The 22,171-nt window shown below is 33.6% G+C and overlaps 2 protein-coding genes across 5 annotated transcripts; one reads left to right on the forward strand and one right to left on the reverse strand.

Moving 5' to 3' along the window:
• The first annotated feature begins 3,182 nt into the window (after window positions 1-3,182).
• Window positions 3,183-10,846, forward strand: LOC105779567 (uncharacterized). Of its 4 annotated transcripts, XR_008195377.1 has the most exons (4): window positions 3,183-3,302; window positions 4,974-6,543; window positions 7,888-7,922; window positions 8,372-10,846. XR_008195377.1 is itself a non-coding variant. In XM_012603375.2 (2 exons), the coding sequence occupies exon 2, from the start codon at window positions 5,288-5,290 to the stop codon at window positions 6,332-6,334; it is 1,047 nt and encodes a 348-aa protein (XP_012458829.1). In that variant the 5' UTR covers window positions 3,183-3,302; window positions 4,974-5,287; the 3' UTR covers window positions 6,335-6,701. The 4 variants fall into 4 exon arrangements, 1 of the variants encoding a protein (XP_012458829.1); XR_008195378.1 differs by lacking the exon at window positions 7,888-7,922; XR_008195379.1 differs by lacking the exon at window positions 8,372-10,846 and having other exon boundaries at window positions 7,888-8,348.
• Window positions 10,722-12,082, reverse strand: LOC105779569 (protodermal factor 1). The gene is made up of 3 exons (XM_012603379.2): window positions 11,847-12,082; window positions 11,317-11,734; window positions 10,722-11,240 (listed from the first exon to the last, which is right to left on the reverse strand). Exons 1-3 carry the CDS (start codon window positions 12,004-12,006, stop codon window positions 10,910-10,912), a joined length of 909 nt encoding a protein of 302 aa, XP_012458833.1. The 5' UTR covers window positions 12,007-12,082; the 3' UTR covers window positions 10,722-10,909.
• Between the last annotated feature and the right edge of the window lie 10,089 nt (window positions 12,083-22,171).

Genomic DNA, 22,171 nt, shown 5'->3' on the forward strand with positions numbered 1-22,171 from the left:
TTTACTCCATTCCCGTTACACGACAATTAGCAAAGAGAGGCAGCTGTAAGAGCCCAATTTTGCCCAAGCCCAATAATAAAACAACAGTAAAAAAATGTAATAATAACAGCCCATTTACAAGGCTCGAAAGCCCCAAAAAATTATTACAAGCCCAAATACAAAGGGAGGCCCAGTGGCCCAAAAACCTAAACTTTTTTCAAAAAACCTAAAACCCTAGTCTCATTTGGCATCGCTCCTCATGTCACGTCGGTGTGCTCGTCACCCGAGGCTTGATGCACCCCTGCCGCCATTGCACCACAATGGCAAAGGAGCACCTCTCGTTGTCGCCGTTGACCATGGACACCTGCAAAAAGGAAACACAAGGACAGAGACACAAACACGCAAAGAACAATAGAAAAACAATAAAAAACAACAGTTTAAGTGTAACATATTCGGCTATAAAAGCCATGGCAACCATGTATTTATTTTTTACAGACAAGCAATCAAAAATACAAAAATCGAATACAAAAAAGGTGATTCTTTTGATTTATTTTTATTTATTTTTCGAAACAAATAGAAAATTAATAAAAGGAGTTTTTTACCTATTTCGACCGTTAGTGAGAATCGTCTCCGGCTCAAGAAGCCTTGGAGTCCCTCTAGGGCTCCGTTTGAGGGCCTTGTTGGAGGGAAGAAGAAACTGAAAGTTCTCTTTACTTTCGACCCAATTTTGTCGAGATTTTAGTGTTTTTAACCCCAAAATGGGGTTCCTTATAAAAAGGGGGTTAAAAGGAGGATTTTTTGGTGATTTTTCAGTCACCGAAAATGATAGTCCCTATGGCCAGCCTAAGAAAAAACTTCAGAGGAAAAAAAAAGGAGGAAGGGGTTTTTTTTTAAACAAAGTAAAAATGATTTTTTGGGGAAAATTTTAACTTAAATAAGGTATTGGAACGGTGTCGTTTTGGCCTGGTTCCATAAACTCCAAAACGGAGTCGTTTTGAGCATAATCTGCCAACCTGACCCGACCCCCTTAGGATCCGTGCGTTTTCTAAAGGGGGTTTATTTATAGATTTGGCCCCCTACTTTTTTCATCTTTTTAATTTAGTCCTATTTATTTTTATTTTTTAAATTTTGCCCCATAATTTAAATTTTATTTTGATTTAATCCTTTATATTCTGTTTCTTTGTAATTTAGGCGATAAATTTTATTATATTTTTAATTTAGTCTTTTATTTCCTTTTTTCTTATTTATTTATAATTTATGCTTTATGTTTCGTTTAAATTTTGATTTAATCCCTCATGTATTTAATATTGCATATTTATTTACTATATCTTTTATTTTAACATTCAAAATCTTTGTTATTTATTTATTTTATTATGCATTTTATTTTATCCCTTTTTTATTATTATTATTATTATTATTATTATTATTATTATTATTATTATTATTATTATTATTATCATTTATATTAATGTTATGGTAGTAATCATGACCTTAATATCGTTGTTATTACCATAAATTGATGTTTTACTTCTATTATATTTTCATTATCATTACTAATTAGCATGACATTTTTTTTATTTTATTTGTTCATTTATTTATTCATCTATCATGTTAATATCATTATTTTTTTTACTCGCCACTATATTACTTCATTTGGCCAATCTCCATGAACCGTATTTAAATATACTTATCCATTTTTATACTATGCCCAAATAAGTTAAATGCATATTGCTTTAAATGTTACGTTTGTTTTTACTCGATGCATAAAAAAGGAAAATTTTAAAATCAAGGCAATGTTCGGTATTTGGAGATTCAAGAAGTTGTGCCCTAACTTACGGGGTTTGACCTTCTCTTTGAATCTAAATAATCGAACATCCTTTTTAAAACTAAAACACATGAGATTTAAATAATAATTAAATAATGAGCAAGCTTATTTTTGAGGATTCGAGATGTCGTGTCCCAACTGATGGGACATGACCTTTTTGTTTGGTTACCTCGAGATGAGAAGGTCTCTTACACATGTTTTAATTTATTTAAGTGATTTTAATTAAAAACATCATTACACATGGTGGGATCGTGTTAAGTCGATTTCAAAAATAAAAAAGGTTTCGACAACTACCAAGCGAGTATTTTTAATTTAAAAATATGACATCAACAAAATTGAAAAAAAATTAACAATGTCAACAATTGGACTTGATTTTCAAATCTAAAAAGTAGAGGGACTAAATTCTTGAAAATAAAAGTACGAAACTAAATTAAAAATTTGTGAAGAGTACATAGACTTATCACATATTTGAACTTTTATACTACCAAACATTTATTATTAATATATTTATAATTGTAAGAAATATTTATTAAAATATTAATATTGAATATTTTCAAAAGAATATTATTTAAAATTATTATTTTTAAATTTATTATTAAAATAAAATTAAAATATTAAATAATTTATTAAAATAATAAATATATTAATTATATTAATAATTTATTATATGACTAAATATAAATAAATAATTATGTATGTTTAATGATATTGAAAATATAATATTTTATATTAATATTTTAAATATTTTTTAAAATAAAAATAAAAACTATTTTCAATATAATAATATTAAGCTTGATTTAAGTTGATTTTTATATAAAAATAAAATTACCTATAGAGGAACTCTTTTCGGGAAAATAACCTACGCTTTTCAAAAGCGTAAGTCATTTTACAGGAAAAAAAGTTTGTTTTACATTGTTCTATAAGTCATTTTTCGTTGACCAAAAAATATTTTTCGTAAAATTTTTAACATGTAAACAAACGGGCCCTTAATAATTTTTAGCACAGGAAGCTATTTATTGGAGACAATGGTCAAAAATTATTTGGCTCTGACATGGGGACGCTAATACTAAGTTATTTCATGCTCAAGCATAAAAAAGGAAACGACTTAACCATATCCATATGATTCATGACTTAGGTTGTGTTCTTTATTGCTTTCCAGATGAACTTTTGCATGTAAAAGTGCTTTTCCCTGAAAAGCAATAAAGAACAGACTTCAGTGGTAGTAAATTTTCAACTTATTTGAATTGCTTTTGGGCAGATGAAAAAGCAGAATTTTTCAGCTTTTTCAGCCAAAAAGTGCTTTTAGGCTGGTATTTTACTTTTTTAGCCAAACACAATGCTGGTTCTTTGTTTTCATCTAGAAAGCACTTTGCTTTCATCTATTCATCGCTGGTTCTTTGTTCCTCTACTGGTTCTTTGTTCCTCTTCATCACTGGTTCTTTGTTCCTCTTCTCCATTGAAGAAGTCTCTAGTTCTTTGTTCCTCTTCTCCACCACCGGTGAGTTTATCTTTTTCTTCTCTTCTTCTGTATATTTTTGTTTTTTTATTATGGGATTAATTTTTATCATTATTTTTTCTGTATATTTCCTCCTCTTCTCCACCATCGGTGCTTCTCTTTGGAAGATTTTTTTCTCCTATTCAAAACCCACATTTTTATTTCTTCTCCCATTCAAAATCTCTTTACATTTCGACTTTTAGAATGAATTCACCTCTCATTTGTTGTTACAATGTTGATTTTTTATGCTTTTGTTTTCTGTAATGTGACTAGTAAAGAAGGGGTAAATGCCGAACAATTTCTGGCATTTTAGTTCTAGCATTTTAGTTCTACAATTTAATATAGTAGGACGACATTTTAGTTCTAGCATTTTGTCGAACAATTTCTAGGCAGAATTGATCATGCCAACTTTGTTGTAAAATACCATCAGGCAATTTAGTGAGCCTTTCAAGGAAATATCATTATACCAATTTGTTTATGGTTTGAGTACTTACCATGTTCATCAATAACAATAGGGTTTTGGTCATCCTTTTTAGCCTGGTCTTGAGGCATAAACGTTAGATGCACACTACTAATTTCTGCATGTGTTTGAGTCATAAAACCAACTGACCAAGCTTCTAGGTAAATCATTACTCAGCTTTGATACCATGTTGCAGTACTTATGATGAAGTAGAGGTTGTTTAGTGATGACAATCTCGAATTTGGCAAGGCACTATATAATTGCCTATTTGGACAAAAACATTCCAATTCTTTGCTTTTCTTGAACTTTGGATTACTTTAAGTGTGGGTTCACACAACGCCAATTGAATACACATGATAAAAACTTTAATTAAGTGGGAAAGTTAACTTCTCTATGAGAAATTAGAAAACCTTTTGACCTTAGTAGAAAATAGAATTTATTTTGTGAATAAATTGTCATTATTTTCCTATAGAGTAATAACCCCTAAATGGTGTGTTAATTAAGTTATTTCATAGTTTCTATTTATAAGAAAAAATCTACAAAAGTTTTACTTGAACAATATGTTATTAAATAATGATATTTTAATAGAAAAATACAATATTCCTTTATATGAAATATTAAGGGGCGATGGCATACCCTAATGGATACTAGGGTTTGCTGCCCCTTTCATTTGAGATGGATATATTGGGCTCGTCTCATGTACTGGTATAATTATATGTATTATTTGGACTTCTAACCAACATATATCATTTAACCAACCTAATAGCTAATTTTCTATTCTTAAAATATTAATTAATTAATTAACTCCATTAAATTATTTTCTCAACCTAATTCTAATTTTGTTAAAATATCGTATTAGAATATGAGGAAATAGATTTAATTGCCTCGTTCAATACAACTATGATGATTAATTAATTGAGACTTTGGACTCAAATTTGCCATGTTGTAAATGTTGATGGTTAAATTTATTGAAATTTTAGAATTTAAATGAATTAAAATGACAAAATTTGTAAACATTGAGGGGTAAATTTGTTATTAGACAAAAAAAAAGCCCAAGTCAACTTCCTGTCGCTCATAACTACAAGGGACTAAAATATTAATTTCAAAAAGTTTAGTGATTAAATTGAAATAATTAATGGTTAAGTGACTAAAATAGAACAAAATCAATAGTTTATTGACATTTTTGTACTTTACCCTAAACCTTTTGATAACAGGTTAACCCATTCAAAAGCTGCAAGAACTGGAAACGGAAGCTAAGCTCTCTGGAAATTCGGAAAGCAGAAGATTAGATCTCCAACTACCCTCCCAAATATTTTCCAGGTCTTGACTTCTTCACTTCTTCAACTATCATTCTATCTTTTGCGATCTACAAATAACATCTTGGAATGTCCAACCTTTAATATCTATATTACACCCACCCTTTTTGAGACTTTAGACTATTCTTAGATTCAATTTATTAGTGAATTGTTTCAATTAGACTTTAGGCTTACAAGTGTTCAAGCCTGTTATTGTTAATCTGTTGTCAGCAATGCTGAATCGTGGAACAAAGTTAAAGGCATGGCATGGACAAAAAAAATACCCGGTTGTGGTCCCAGTTATGTTTGTGGTATCAGTCTCAGTAGCATTAGTGTTCCTTTTCCACAGAAATGATGAAAAACGGATTCAGGCATACGGACTGCCACCGGAGAGAAAATGGAATAGGTTTGAGTCTTTGGTGCAGTTTAATCCAAAAAGAGAATTCCGGAATGGGACGGATTTGATATGGCAAATACCCGATTCGCCTAAGGCTGTTCTTTTTCTAGCTCATGGATGTAGTGGTAGAGCTGTTAATTTTTGGGATAAGTCTCCTAAATGTCCTGAATGTGTTGGTTTGCCTGAGGAAAGGCTGCTTGTGCTTCATGCTCTTGCTCGTAAATTTGCTGTCTTGACTATATCAAGTGCAGGGAGGTGCTGGGCATTTGGGGAAGAAAGGTTGATTGTTGAAGATATTATAACATGGTGGGTTAAGAGACAGAACCTTGGAAAGCTTCCTCTTGTGGCTTTGGGGGCCTCTTCTGGTGGGTATTTTGTATCTGCAATTGCTAATGATTTGAAGTTTAGTAGTATTACACTTGTGATTGCTGAAGGATTATTTGATCACATGGACATTAGAGAGGACTATCCACCGACCCTTTTTGTGCACATGCCTAAAGATTTACGCAGGCAACAAAAAATAACTGAATTCATTGAAGTTTTGAGAAATAAAGGGGTTGATGTTGCAGAGATTGAATGCATGGAGTTGCCTCTGTCACCAACTTTTTTGTTTGATAGAATCCCAGGTCTTGATCAGACTATTTCTGCTACTTTGTTCAACTTATTCAGGGAGAAAGGCTTTGTCGACGAGAATGGGTATATGAAACGGGATGGGCGTGCGACACGTTGGAAAGATGCTCTCCAGGATAGTAAGCCTAATTTGCTAGAAAAGGATTTGGTGCATCCCGTTGAGGAGGAGCTAAATCTTGCATTTGCCTATCATGAAATGACTAGTTTGCAATCTGAAGAGATTTTTAAATGGTTTGAGTCTCATATGGCCTGAACAGTACTCAATTGTGCCACATTCTCCTTTCTTTCTGTTTGACCAAAGTACTGACTGTCAAAAGTGATCGTACATACAACTCATCGTAACAATCCCTGAATTTGAGCTGGACTGAATTGTTTATTGCTTGAAGCTTGTCTTCAAACAACTGAAGACTAGGATGTAAAGTTACTACCTTGAACCAAACTGCAACATCCACTATGTATTAGGTAAATTTAGCTGTGTGTTGGAAAGAAAACATTCAAATTTGATCACTATACTATTATATTACATATAATTATATAAATCTGCAATTGCAAAGTATCCCTTGTTTCCTTTAAGGGGTCTGTTTGTGCTTGCTTTGAATGAATTATCTTTTTGTTATCTATTTACTTTTTGATTTGCCATTTTCTCCTTACTAGGGCATCTGTAGATTATCTATTCTGGAGTTTTGAAAAAAAATAAAGACAAGAAACCCAGACATGAAAGGGGAAAACAGCTACTAACTTATCCTTTCCCAAGTTGCAAGAATCAACTTACTATGTTACAAATCATAGATGAATGTAGTCCGGATTGTAGGACTTTGGGTTAGAACTTAATCCATGCTAACGATTAGAAAATGAAAATGCAGTAGCTAACACTTCAAGCACCCAAGCAAGCATTAACTTTGTGTTGGAAGTGAAAAGGGAACCTAGAGTCTTTAGATATGTATTTCTGAACAAAAGTGCAAAACTTCCATGGAGAGTGGAAAGTTCATGTTTTATGAGTAACATATGGGATTATATATATATGCTATAGTCGTTGCATAAGTATGCGATTGAGCTTGCTTATTGGTGTTGTGTTTAATAACTCAATATTATTAGGTACTTTTTCTTTCCAAGGTTTTTTCTATTACACATTCCAGACGTTTCTAATCACCAAAGTACAATGCAAGACACACTGATCAAATGGTAATGATATTTTTAGTCTGCTTGAAGATACTAAAACTTCTTTCAGGAAAAAAACATACTAAGACTGCTATGCATTCAACTGTCAATTGATTTTATCAATTAATACGTAATATGGGGATGGTTGATCTCTGAAAATGGATAGAATTGAATCTTACTTGAGTGCAAGGTCTTATTACTCTAAATATGAGAAATGATTTGCTAGTCACTGTCAATTTTTTACTCTGTCCATGCTGCTTGAGCTCCAAGAGAATTTCAACATTCTGCATATAAATACTTTATTGTGCTACACTTCATCTCTCCCTAAAATTTGTAGAGCATGTAAAAGTGTGTTTGCAGACTGCATATGTCCCAAACTTACATTCTGAAGCTTGTGTTATCGGAGAAGATTGAGATGTCTTTGCTCATTGGATATTTATTATCAGGATGAAAGTGCAACTCTGATCTATAAATTATCAAGTCAATGCCAGTGATGGTTTAATTTTATATATATAAAACCTTCCTTTTTGTTTTGATAATAAATATCCTATGAAGTTCTGTCTTGTTTAAGAAAGCAACTAAAGAAACTTACTACTCACTCAGCAAACGGCATTTGTTTGTTCTAATTTCTTGGAAATTTCATTACAGTTTGATGCAACCATTGCAGTCGCTACATGAATCTGGTGAGAAAAGATACGATAAGAATCCTTTCCTTTTCTATTTTGCCTTTTAAGATAGGACAGAGAGATTTAATACGTGAATTTTTGTGCCAGCTTGATGCAGGTAGTTATATTTGTTGTCTGTGTACCTTGAAAGCTTATAAAATTATATTGGACCCTTTGAGTACGTATAAATTGTCTGCTACCTTGGTCTTGATACTAATTTCCATATTGAGTTGTTAATAGATGTTAAGTGAGACAATGGCTTCCACTTTTAAGTTTGAACTTATGTTTTGGACTACCATCTGACATCCCTTTCCACGATCTCTCCGTTCTGTTTCTTCCTTTAGACTTCTAGAGTTTTTTGGCATTAAAAATGCACCTAGAATTAGGTCACTGGAATTATGTTGCTCTGGGAGTCATAGTGAATTTTGGTTGCTGCCTTCATTTATTCAAGCATTTTATATTTACAGCTCAGTCCAGTCTGGTGTCTGCATCAAAAAACCATCTAAAGAGGTTTAAAGGTTCAAAGAGTTAAGTAGATCTTGAAGGAAGTATCAGCAACTCCATGCTCGATGTTCGTGGTGCTCTTCAATTTACATGAGATACCCAACCTGATTAATGCACCATCTCACCTCATCATACTTTGAAAATTAAAATAAAATTACATAAGCTCATGTGCTAATTCTGCTTGTGCATCAATAAACTTTCAGCAAGCATTTTCTTTTTTCTTAATGTAAATGTTTTCAAGTCTATGTTACTAAGACTTGTCGGACACGTGTTTATTCAAACTTTTCCAAGATTTCCATGTATTTTCAGAGTTCTTAGAGGACCATATCCCTATACCCTTTTCCGGATATACATTTGATATGGTTACCAGACATGAGTACTTCAGGAAAAAAAAAAAGAGTCGAAACAACATAGTTTCAAGTTACTAAAATGCCATTTTGACTTGGCCTTTTACGGTAATTTTTCTTGCCTTGCAGAGATCATACCCGCGTTCTATTTAACCGAATATGGGTTGGTATGCCTTTATTTTTTGCATTGATTTTAACTCTTCTATTGTCTTGCAAACTGGTAACCCTTGATCTATTTGTAACTATGTAAAAAAAATTTTGAAAATGTTCAAAAGAACATAGATATGTTCTAATTGAAATTCTCTTACCAATGGATGGATAAATTTACACATGAAAATTGTCAAGGCGTGTTATATATGGTTTTAGGTTGTATTCTTAACATGATATAGAGCCCAAGTGTTTGTTAAGTTCTTCCTGCCTAAACCATGTGAAACTGACGATCCTCAGTGAGGTTGTTCACTGTAAGTTCATGTTGAGCTACACATAGAGGGGAGCATCAATGGGTGTTATCTTACACCTATCAAGTATTTAGTTTCACATGGTCTTTATATTGTAGCTGTATCTTCCACCTATTACATCTTATTAAATATCTTTTGTTTTTTATTATGTATCTGGCTTCCTTGGTGAAGCTTTTATGGAGCTGCCGCGTCTGTCGTGATCATGTGGTAGGCTGGTAGCCATATATGTTTATTAACTTGTTGAAATATTTAAAATAATGTTTCCTTAAGGTAGGACAAGAAGTAAATGATAAAAGATTTCGAGCTACATCTTTTGGAAATTGTTTGTATCATCATTAACTAGCTTGTTTGTTACTGTTGATTTGCTGTTAGCATATGCAACTACTAAGCTTTTTTCTGTTTTACCCTTCTTCCATTTTCTGGAAGACTAGGGTAAACCGAAATATTTACGTTGGCATCTGAGATGTCCTGAAAAATCATCTATGGGCACAAAATTATTCTCTCTATAGTGGTGAATCAGATATGCCTCGCAGGGTTCTGCAATCTGATTTCACTACTACCAAAAGTTAAGTGCAATTCTAGAAAATGGCTGCAGTTATATGCATTCCTTGAATGGATGAGTAGGAAATTTTTGGCTGAATGCTACAATGATAACATGAATGCAAGTACTACGAGGTATTCAGACACTGGATGGGAATCTATGAAAACAATTTTCACTTCTTCCATACAATCATGATTGCAACCCGTAGGAAAGAAAGTCGAGAATACTAAGGAGCAGTAATTTCTCATGATCAGCTGGTGCTTAAGTTGCCTCCCAAATAATTGTTCACTTTCCTTGTTTATCAATTGTGTAAACGATTTCTTACTGGTCATTATAACAAGCAAAAGGTATGTTTTCCTTTGGGTTTCCTTCAGAGTTGTTTTCCTGTTGACCATCCTAACTTTTACCTTCATTTGAGACAGAATCCCATAACTGTGACGTTGTTTCAATGAATTGGTAGCGAACCAGGATTGGCATTAGAACTTTTTGTCAAAAAGAAGATTTATGTCTTTCTTTATGTTGATGACCTTAATACTACTTTAGTTGTGAAAGTAACTCATTAATTGTTCTTATAATATTCTAGTTTCTGCTGTTCAGTTCTCTCTTAAATATGGTTCATGGAATTCCTACAGCTGTACTACATAATAAATGAAATACACTGGGCTATCTGCAAGTTCCACTGCTCTGTATTTGGGTCATTAATGTGCATTCACTTCCCATTTATTCTTACCACGCTCCCTTTGTTGAATTCGCCATGCACGCATGCTCCATAAACATGGATGCATCAGCACGAATCATTAACCATGTAATTTGCTTGGTTTAGAACGTCTATCTAGAAACGCTAGATGCATGTTTTATTTTGATTGTCTCAGATAGCTTGAAATTATGGTTTCATTCACCAGTGGCCTAGCTAGTGACCAACTTTTGATGCAGTTTCTGTCAGTGTAGAGTATGTGGTAGGAGGAAATTTAAACAAATATCTTAAATTTTATTTAAAATAAGAAAACATAAACTTAACATTCAGTTCTAGACACAGTATCTATCCAAATGAAAGCTGTAGCATTATAGATGTCGAATACTAGGAACATAAAATCTAAGTAGCACACACTAGTGGATAAAATGCTTCAAGAAACTGACAAACCAAAAGGTGTTTGCTTAGGTCCTTGGCTTGAGGTGGCCTTCATTGGCAAGCTTGAAGAGACGAGCCTGAGCTGCTGCAGCGCTGTTTGAACCAAGTGCTGCAACAAAAGTCTCCCTGACTTGCTTAGTCGAGAATGGGAACCTATTATTCACCATGGAGTTGAGAAATGAGGCTGTTCCTTCCCGGTAAAGCGCCCCAAGTCCATCAGTACGTGTGTTTGAAAGTGCTTGGGGCAAGCTCATGCTTGTTCCAAGTCCAGGAGCGTTGGTCACGCCAAATGCGTTGCCTACACTGCCCCACCAACCAAGCAGACCCCATATCAGTGTGGGGTGACTCCTCCAGAAACTGAAAGTAACAAATGTGAGTTGTTAGTATCTTAACTTGATGACAAAAGAACTATTTAGAAGTTACAATGACTTACTCGCATGTACCACCAATTGGTGGAGTTGGAGCAGGAAAGAATGGAGGTGAGGGAATGCTTGGAGTTCCTGGATCAATAGGAGTAGTTGGTGGACTGCCACCTCCATATGATGGGGGACTGCCACCTCCATATGATGGGGGACTGCCACCTCCGTATGATGGGGGACTGCCTCCTCCATACGATGGGGGACTGCCTCCTCCATACGATGGGGGACTACCACCTCCAGATGATGGTGGAGTACCATGAGAAGGAGTGTGTGATGGTGTTGATGGAGTTGAAGGGTCATGTGGGGGAGTTCCACAATTTCCACCCGAAGGCGTTGATGGTGTTGGTGAAGGGTGGTAACCACCTCCATGTGATGGGGTTCCATGAGAGGGAGGTGATCCACCTCCTGAAGATGGTGGTGTGCCATGTGAACCTGCACTTAGACCAAATAGAGTCAGCATCATGTCATTGCAACAAGAAAAGGAAAACATCAGACAACTGGTATGAACCAACAGCTGAATATAGTTTCTCAAAGAGAGTGAAACCTGAAGGGGGAGTTCCAGCATGAGGGTCAGGAGCTGGATAGTAGTTTTTCTGCTCACCAAGGCCAGTGGAGGTCACTGCAATGACCATGTTGTGGGAGAACAAGGCAGCAACCAAAACCCACATCAACAAACAAACCTGCTTGCTTCTTTGCCTCTCCATCTCTGTATGCTATAGATATTACTACTTCAACAGCAAAGAATGAAAGATTGGAAGGTGTGTGAGTTGAGAAGAATGAGGGGGATGATCAATATAAAGCACTAACTAGGTGAAGTAAATGAAACAGGTGAACCTGCATGAGGTTAGTTGATGACAGCAGGTGCATTTATATGTTTGTATTAATTATTAACTTTTGAATTGCTGAAACAATGCTGAACTTGAAATGGTCTTTCTAACGAGGACTTCAACTCATGGAACATGGGCGGGTCACTTTGGATTACAATCAGGCATATCATATTTGATTATCATCATCAGATAATTTTGTTCACAGGACTAGGATATTGGACGATAATTATCAACTTTTAGGGAGAAAAGAAATTACTGATTAATGGGTAAGTCCAAGTGGATATGTAATCCAATGAAGAGAGATAAATGAATTGGGACCATCTTCACTTACCACAGGAGACGTATATAAATATAAAATCAATAGGTTGGTATAGGCATGAGATTTAGTATCTTTGTCTCCCAAGACATCCCTCTTATCAAGATTTGATAATTTATTAATTTTGGATAAAACACACAAATATGATTTGAAAAAAAGATTAAAAATATAACACAACATAAGAAAACAAAATACAAACACAATATTATTGAGGGAGATCAGTTCTTTCGGGAGAAATTTTTGAAGTGTCATTCTTGGGGATGCCGATTCAGTCTCTCAACAATGGAAGGTATTGTCCTCAAGGGAGGATTTTGTCCCTCCTCCACAAAGAGCCGTGTCCAATTCACGGAAGGGGACACCTTAACCGTACGTGGATTTACGACTACTGACCAAGAGGTGACGTGAGCATCCCACCCTTGGTAGGATTCGAACTCCTAGCCTACGGATAGGTCATCTGTTGGGGGACAATACCTTCCATTGTTGAGGGATCGGGTCGGCATCCTTGAGGACGGGGAGGGGCGACAAAACCCTCCCTAAGAGGATAATACCTTCCATTGTTGAGGGACCAAATCGGCAACCTTAAGGATGACACTTTGAAAATTTCTCCCAAAGAAATCAATCTCCCTCAACAAATATGAATATAGAAATGATCTAAAATGATTCACTAATAAATCAAAATTTATTTGAAAGTATATGTATTGAATATAATTATAAGATGAATTCGAACAATTTTAATACAAGAATAACCCATAGCTCTGTGGTCTGCACCGTAGACAAAGATACATGTCCTTCCAATTTATTGGGATGTTTAAAAGGAAACAGTACTTGGAAATGTATTGTAGCCATAAAATTTCGTTTCATACACTAATCCTAAAACTCATTTGGAACCTCATAGATGATACATTAATCCTAAAACTTCCCAATATGGAACCTGCTCTTAATATGGTGTGGTTCATCTTGGCTATCATTTCCCTAATGAAAACCTTGTTGGATTCTTAAGAGTTATAGTTAGCCTGTGATTTTACAATGGAAACATTATGTGAGATAATTTCTGGCTTAGATTTCAAAGACTAATGTCAACATGCATTGGCTCAGTGCTTATTATCACTTTGATAAGCACTAAAGTTGGCATTTCACTGATAACTTCATTTGATAAATGATCTATCAATATCACACTTTCAGCCAGACTGATGGGAATGCCGTGACATTGGGTGGCAACCTCTCCAATCCCCTAAACTTTTATATGACCAAAAAAAGGGCTAGTTGTTGAAGCACAGTGATCCCGACAGTTGTACAACCTGTTACAACCCACAAGAAAAGAAGATGATGAAATGTAAACTTCCCAAAGGACTGAGAGACCTTGACATTGCTAAGATGGAGAAATGGACCCACAGTTCTGCAAATGAAGAAATTGAAGTTTAATAGGTGTGACAGAGAGGTAGGTGTGTGGTAGCACAAGATAATTAGATGAGGAGTAAAGAAAGACAGTAAATGGTGGTGCCATTTGGAGTCCTATACTTTAAGCTGGCCCTGCATATACCTGTTCCCCTCAGACTATCGTTTGACCATATTTTAAGCTTACATATATGTAAACATGGTGTCAGATAGGAGAACAGGGAGGTATTAATAGAAAAAGTAACCATATTTTAATTACGTAGTGAATTAGGATAAACCTATTTTTGTTAATAATGGATTTAAATACGTGAAGCCCATAAATTTTTATGCAGATTTATTTGTTGCGCAAGGTTCTGCATATTTTTGGTATAATTACTTATTTGGTTTCCTAACTTTATAAAAAATTATTTAGTATTTTATTTATTTTTTCTTCTTTTTAGCTATTGAACTTGTCTTATTTATCAAATCACCTTAAAATAAATGAAAAGTTAACATTTGTTAAATTCTTGAAGTGGCATATACATAAAGCTGCTACATGGATGTCATGCCAGTAATTATTAATTTTTTTAAAATAAAAAATAAAAATATTATTCTAAAAGATTAAAACTTATTAAAATATTTTTTATTTTTTAAAAATTAATTAATTTCTAACATGGCATATATGTGGAAATTCATATGTATTCCATGTCAGCAAAGTTAACAAACATTAACTTTTCCACCTATTTTGGGGTGATTTGACAAATAATGCAAGTTCAAGGGCTAAAAGAGACGAAAAATTAGTTAAAGAGCTAAAATAACCTTTTTTTTATAAGTTGAAGAACCAAAAATCATTATACCAATATTTTTATTTGATATATGTTAAAATAGTTTTAAAATGCATATATAAAATTTTAAATATAAATATACTCATTGTACATAAGTAACATAACACTTTTGTCCAACTTTATTAAAATATATAGAAATAAATCTCAAAATTATATAAAATTTTAAATTAATATGCAATTTTATGTATGAACTTTGATTTTATAACACAACTATGAATATAGCGTCATTTATGTTTATATATTGCATACAAAAGTAATTATATTTATCAAATATAAAAATAATTTAATGTATTTATTTAAATGTGTATAATTGAATTAAAATTAAAATTTCATGTATATATTTAAACTACAGTTAAATTTTTGTATGTATAATTACACCAAATTAAAGTTCATATATCAAATTACATATTAACATAAAATCAATATATAATTTTAATATTTTTTTCCAAATATATATTACACAGTTAGTTTTGGAGTTTTGGCACAGTTCATAGTGAGCCGTGAGGATGGTTGAGTAAGTAAATGATTGAGCAAACTTTCATTTACTTTTGCTTTTAACTTAAACCTCCTTTAGTAAATGTGATATTATTATTATTATTATCCTAAATTCATTAAATAATCAAAGACAACAACCACCATGTTTCAGTCTTTTAAAGTTTGTATCATCTACACATTTCAAAGATGAAATTAAGAATTTTGTGGAGTTATGTCTCGTATTTTTAAACTAAACAGTGTGTGACATCATATTGAGGAAGTGTTATTTGTCCCAATGAACAGCTGACATCACGACGAGAAGAGAGCCTTCGTCCCAACAATGCGAATGCCACATCACAACGTGGCGATGTGTATCTCAAGTTTCGCAGTTTTCTTCTCTTAGTTAAACTCTGTTTTTGTTTTCCATTTGTACCCTGATTAACTTAGGGATAATCATATATGTTACGAATTTCAGCCTATAAATAGAACTTAGTTACTCTAGGTTTCATATAACAAAAATATTGAGATTGAAAGAACTTCATTCTTTGTTTTGAAGGGTTTTTATTTTGGGGTTTCAGATTTTCCTTTGATTCTTTTTATCTTTTGTACTCTCATTTTATTATAGTAAAATCTCCTTTTGCTCGTGGTTTTTATCCTCTTTTAAAGAGTTTTTTCATGTAAAATTTGCATGTTTGATCTTGTCGATTTTATGTATGTCAGCCATACTGATTCACAGCGATCTTGAGAGGATCCTTACAGAGAAGAAGCCTATAGACATGGAACAGTCATAATGGGATAGGTTAGATAAAAAACACTCTAACCACAATTCAATTATGTCTAACAAATAATGTGTTACAGGAGGTTTTGAAGGAGAAAACAATGTTTACATTATGGAAGAAACTGGAAGCCTTGGACATGATGAATGTAACATATCAAACCCGATCCTTTAGAAGGACCCAAGTATGGCATGTCACTACTTAAAAATAATCCATCTTTAAAACTATTCCTGAAGAAAACTTTGTATAATTTGCAGTGTTTGAATTAAACCTTTAATAAATACTAAAATAAAGTATAAGCTAAATGACGTATAAACATCAATAAGATAATTTCATTATTCGAAATATAACATTATGAAACCATTCCAAAAACTTAGATGAAATTTCATTGAAACATTATTTATCAATCATAAGTTTTAGTTATAATTCCATCTCAAAATACAATTAGACATCACCCCCATATGTCATGCATAGTACAAATAAATAGATGTCTTACGATAGCAAATGTCCTCTAATGTACTCCTTCAAAGAGTCTTCCTTCAATAGTAGGTCTGAGAAGGAAAGGAAAACGGGGTAAGTTCAAAAAAACTTAGTGAGTTCCATAGAGATCTTAAGCAAAATACTAATACCACTATTCAATCTTTCAAAAGAATCTCTCAACATTACAGAATTCACCTAATGACGTATATAGAACTTAGACAGGCTTAGTACGCCAATGGCATGTCACATGTACGAATACTATATGCCAACATAACATAACTCAAACATTCTATTTTCATGCTAGCCACATACCCAGAGTTGAGAGTCAGATTCATATCAGATGTTTCCGTTTCATTCATATACATTCTCTCCTTATAACTCTCATTTTAGAATCATTCAATAGAATGTTTAATTGTATTATGCCAATCTAGTTTGCAATATATATCTGCCCTACCGGAGGCTACACAAGATATTTCCTTTAACTTTATTTCCATAGATCAGTTCATATCATATTATCCATTTCAGAAGTAGATGGTAGTGGCCTAACATGAAGATGACCGATACTTTTATCCCAGACATACAGAGCTTAGACTAATGACTCTAGACAGACAACCATTATTCACACACACGTACATTGATCATCCTTTACAGAGTAAGAATACTTACCTTACAATATTATAAAGTAATGATAATCACAACACATGGAAGTAAAAAGGAACCCACTAGAAAAATAAAAAAAGTCTAAATAGCAGGTCATTTGCCTTTGTCAATCGGACCTTTAGTAGAGTCTTAAGCTAAAAATAAGGTTATTTATACATATCAGATTACTACTTCATCGAATCTAAACATGCATGCACGAAACATTAACACTTAACCCAGAACTAGAAAGTTTCCTTCCTGACACACTAGTCTGACACTTATGCATGCAGAATTGAAAACACGTAAATAGCCTTAAAAATAACCTAGGGTTTATCAGAAATTACCACTGAGCTAAAACAAATGTATAAGTTGGCTGACTACAGCGAACCCAACTTTAGACAGGTTTTCTGGACTTTGGGTTTCAGAAAATACAAAGAAAATCAAGGAGGAAGTGAATACAAAAAAAAACACAGATTTTTCGGGGAAGGCACTATTATCCTTATATACTTAAGCTTGAATATAAGGTTTAGTGGAAAAATTAGATAATTCCACTAACACTCTTGATTCTCATGATTAAGTGCGCTTATTATAATTTAAGTATTTTCAACTACAGTAGCTTAGTTTCATTCTAACTAAGTCTCAATTTAACTAACTAAATTACCTTACTAAAATAGTAAACAAACCTATTCAATCAGTAAACTAAGCGAGTTCGGCAAAGCATCTGGGTGGCGTACACTTAACAGAAGAGTCCGCCAAACCACAGATCTTTTCCAAGTAAGAGTTCACCAAATGACACATACAAAGAATTCTATACTTAATAAAACAAACAATTTACTTACTCATCTCTACCCTTAATTCACCAAAACACTCTAAACAATAATCAGATATTGAGACTTCGTTGGGTGGCCTATTACAACAAAATCATTAGCCAATAGGTTAGTGTTAAAACAATGTCTCTACACGTTCAGAATGGTCAAAGGTGAGTCTATTAAAGCTCATATTAGTGAGTTTGTTACTCTTCTAAATAACCTAAAGAATCTCAAAGTAGAAATTAGCAACGAAGATCAAGTTATGTTATTGTTATGTTCTTTCCCTTCTTCTTATAAAACATTCAGGGAAACTCTGATTTATGGGAGAGATCATCTCTCATTTGAGAATGTGAAGGGGAATCTACTAAGTAAGGATATACTCGACAACGAGTTAGGCCCAAACAAAAGTTCAAACAAGCAAGCCTCAATTATAGTTGTAAGGGGCAGACAACAATCCAAAAAGCTAGATCGAGACAAAGAATGTTGCTACTGCAAGAAGAAGGGTCACATCAAGTCGGAATCCTACAATCTTCAAAATAAAACTAAAAGGGAAGTTGAAAATGATGAGAAAGATAAGCAGAAAGCCGAAGTTGCTGATGCTAGTGTAGCCAAAGATAGAGGTGATGATTTCTTGTTAGTGTCGATGAGCGAAAACTCCAAGCTTACTTCTGAATGGATCCTAGATTCAAGGTTCTCCTATCAAATGTGTCCCAACAGGGACTGGTTCTCCACGTATAATTCAATTGAAGGTAGAGTTGTGCTGATAGGGAAAATTTTCCATATAAGATAACCAGAATAGGAACTATACAAATCAGGATGCACAACGAAATTATTTGAATACATCAGATGTCAGGTATGTACTGACTTAAAGAAAAATCTCATATTATTGGGGATTTTGGATTATAACAGTTGCAGGATAGTTATTGAGTCAAATGACTTAAAAGTTTATCGTGGAGCTCTCGTTGTAATGAGAGGATAGAAAAAAAGGTAGCCTATGCGTTACAAGGGTCAACGATTACTGGTACAACTACAATTATAAAAAATGAGCCAAAATCGTTGCGACGAGAACCAACCTGACTCACCACGACACAACGTGGTTCTTTTTTTATAGATTCTGATTTAACCAAACTTTGAAACATGCGGCTTGGTCATATAAGTGAGAAAGGAATGACAATATTGTGCAAACAAGGTCTTCTGGAAGACATTAGAATTGGTAAGTTAGGTTTCTACGAACACTACAGTTACGAGAAGCATATGCGATTAAGTTTCGATTCAATAGTGCACAAAATAAAAGGGACTCTTGAATACATCCCTTCTGATTTATGGGGTCTAACTCCTGACATCTCAAAAAGAGGTAATAAACATTTCATAACTTTTATTAATGACCATTCAGGAAGTTTGGGTTTATTTTCTAAACTAGAAAAATTGAAGACTTCAAAATCTTCAAGCAATAGAAAACAATGTTAGAAAAATAAACTGAGAAGTCCGTGAAGTGGTTCAAAATGGACAATGGACTTGATTTCCGTTCATCTGAGTTTAATGACTACTACAAACGGAAAGAGATAGAGAGACATCGCACCGTTGTAGGTACTCTGTAACAGAATGTAGTTGTAGAAAGAATGAACAGAATCTTGCTAGAAAAGGTTTGATGCATGCTTTCAAATGCAGGACTAGGGAATGAGTTTTGGGCTGAAGCCATAAATTTAGCAGGCTATTTTGTAAACCGATCTCTACATTGAGCATTGAACGGTAAAGTTTCAGAGGAGATATGGCCAGGTAGTCCTTCCAATTATTCTAATATTAGAATTTTCAATTGTCCTACTTATGCTAAAGTCAACCAGGGAAAGCTCAATCCAAGGGCCATAAAATGCATTTATTTAGGTTACTCTACTGGTATGAAAGGTTTCAAATTGTGGTGTTTGGAGGGAAGAATACCCCAACCTTCTGGCCACTTATACAACACTTTATATTACGATGGATCCATCTGCCTAAACATATATATATATATATATATATATATATATTTGCAAAATATCTTATAACAAAATAACTTAAAAAGTATTAATGTTAGAGACATTCAATGCGAGTTCTATTCTAGTACAGATAAATTGCATCCACATCTTGGCTACTGCAAACATGATTACTTGATTGAAATTAGTCAATAATTCAGTATCCGGTCTATGATTCCATATGCCTCTTTCTTGACTTGAATATTTTACGATATCATCCATTTTTATGTCCTTAAATGTGTCTAGATTAATATTATCAAGGAAGTCATTTGTGTACTATGGGACGTTATAAAACTCACACATTTCTCGAGGAGTAACCTTTACTTCCTTACCTCTCACCGTTACAGTTTCCCATCACCATTATGATTTTCTATATTTCACTACGACCTTCTCATTTATTGATCCCTAAAAGAGACATAGAACTCTTGAACTATTAGGATAGCCGCGTTTTCTTCGGGAGTAACATAAAATCACTCCCATCGATGATACCGAACTAATGTCCAAATTTCTGTACATAAAACCATTGATGATTCAAATCCTAATTCTTGAATAAAAAATTTTCCTTATAGTTCGAGAAAGTATTTTTTGGCGTTTGGATTTTGAAATTTTTGAGGATCCGAAACTATCGAAGTTTCGTGCACATTAGTTTTTTTACTCTTCCTCAGAGGCATATTTGATATTAAAACTTAGAATAACTAATAGAATCTAACAATACTCAATGAAACATTAAGAATAAATTAAAAACCCTTAAGCTTGCTTTGTTTGCATCGGATTCCTCATACAACCGTATTAATGTTTCTCTGTCAATTTTTTGTTGAGATGCCTACACCAAATAAAACATCAAGAGAAGAAAAGAAGATTTGCAAAATTAGGGGTTCCAAGGGAAAAGAGGGTTTTGAAATTTAAGGCCTTTTGATAAGGTTAAAAGGTTAAGCTTAGTTTAGATGTGGTCTTAAGGTGTTAGGTTTCAAACATAGGGTTTTAAGGTTAAAATTTAGGTAAATTAGAGTTTAATCAACTGGGATGTGCAATGGGTTGGGTTGACCCCTATGTTGCGACACCCTGGCAGGATGCTAATGTCACAACATCGGGGTTCGATGTCGCGATACACTCTAAAAGTTTTTAGCCTTAGGGTATTTTTCCTACTATGTCACGACTCAGAGATGATGTGTCACGACATCAAAATGTTTTTTTTCGATTCCTCGAGCTTGTGAGTGGTGTTGTGCATAAATGTACCGTGTTGGGCCATCGACTCTGTTTCAAACCTGATTCTCAATTTTCAAAAGTGTTTTGGTTTACACAAAGCCGTAATATGAATAGAAATTAGATTCTAAACTACTGGTTAGTTAAAAATACATAATATACACAAAAAATTTAGTTCAATAATATTAGGTCTTATTGTTGGACTCATCCGCTAGCTCTGTTAATTGACCTGCGGATGCTCTTTCGATTCCATTTCTGTCAGTGTTCGTCTAGCATTTGTTGTGCCATTCAACTTTTTTTCGCTTATCTCATTCTTTGAACCTATTTTTTTGTCCTGCATTTATCACAGAAAATACCTTTCGCAAGTCAAAGTGAGTAGTCGTACTTATAAGTATTTTGTAACCTCGTGGTCCTAAATACCTCTTATAGTCTAGTTTTTATAGAGTATTCTCGTGATATGTTCCACTTTCACCTTTAACTTTTTTTTCTCAAAAGTTATTAATAATCCTTGTAAAATCTAAAAAAATTTCCAGCACTAGGGATTTCTTAAAGTTTACTTCAAAATCTAGAGTCATATAATCATCCCACATCTTATGCTTATGTTGTTCGATTAAGCCCTCTTTCGATAATTTTATTAATTGAGTGTTGATTTTATCATATGATTTAGATAAGAAGTGAGTGCTTTCGAATTTCCTTAATTCTAAGTTTGTGTTTCTCAGTTGGGTCATTTGCTTAAAAACAACCTCTAAGTTACTCGAAATTCTATCAATACGTATGGCCCCTAACTTGATTCATATTGTAAAATTCCATGGGTTTATAAATTTTTGAGGTGTCTGATTTAGGATTATTATTTTACAAAGGTTATCCATGTTGCATGGGTCATTATGATTATAATTCTCAAGTTCTTCTACAATTTTTGAAGTCTTTAATGATCCCTTTTATTGGCTCCATAAAAGTTAACATCCCACAAAATGTTTGAAGTTGGGTTGAGACACTTACCTCGTCGTTTAGATATTGATGTTGCTTATCCTCTAATTTTGATGAAATCGATGTTGTCAGGAAGGAAAATTCAGTGTTTAACTTAGTTAACAATTCTACTACTAGCTCTGTCTCACTT

This window comes from Gossypium raimondii, chromosome 4 (assembly GCF_025698545.1).
Source record: "Gossypium raimondii isolate GPD5lz chromosome 4, ASM2569854v1, whole genome shotgun sequence".
In the NCBI taxonomy this organism is placed as follows: Eukaryota; Viridiplantae; Streptophyta; class Magnoliopsida; order Malvales; family Malvaceae; genus Gossypium; species Gossypium raimondii.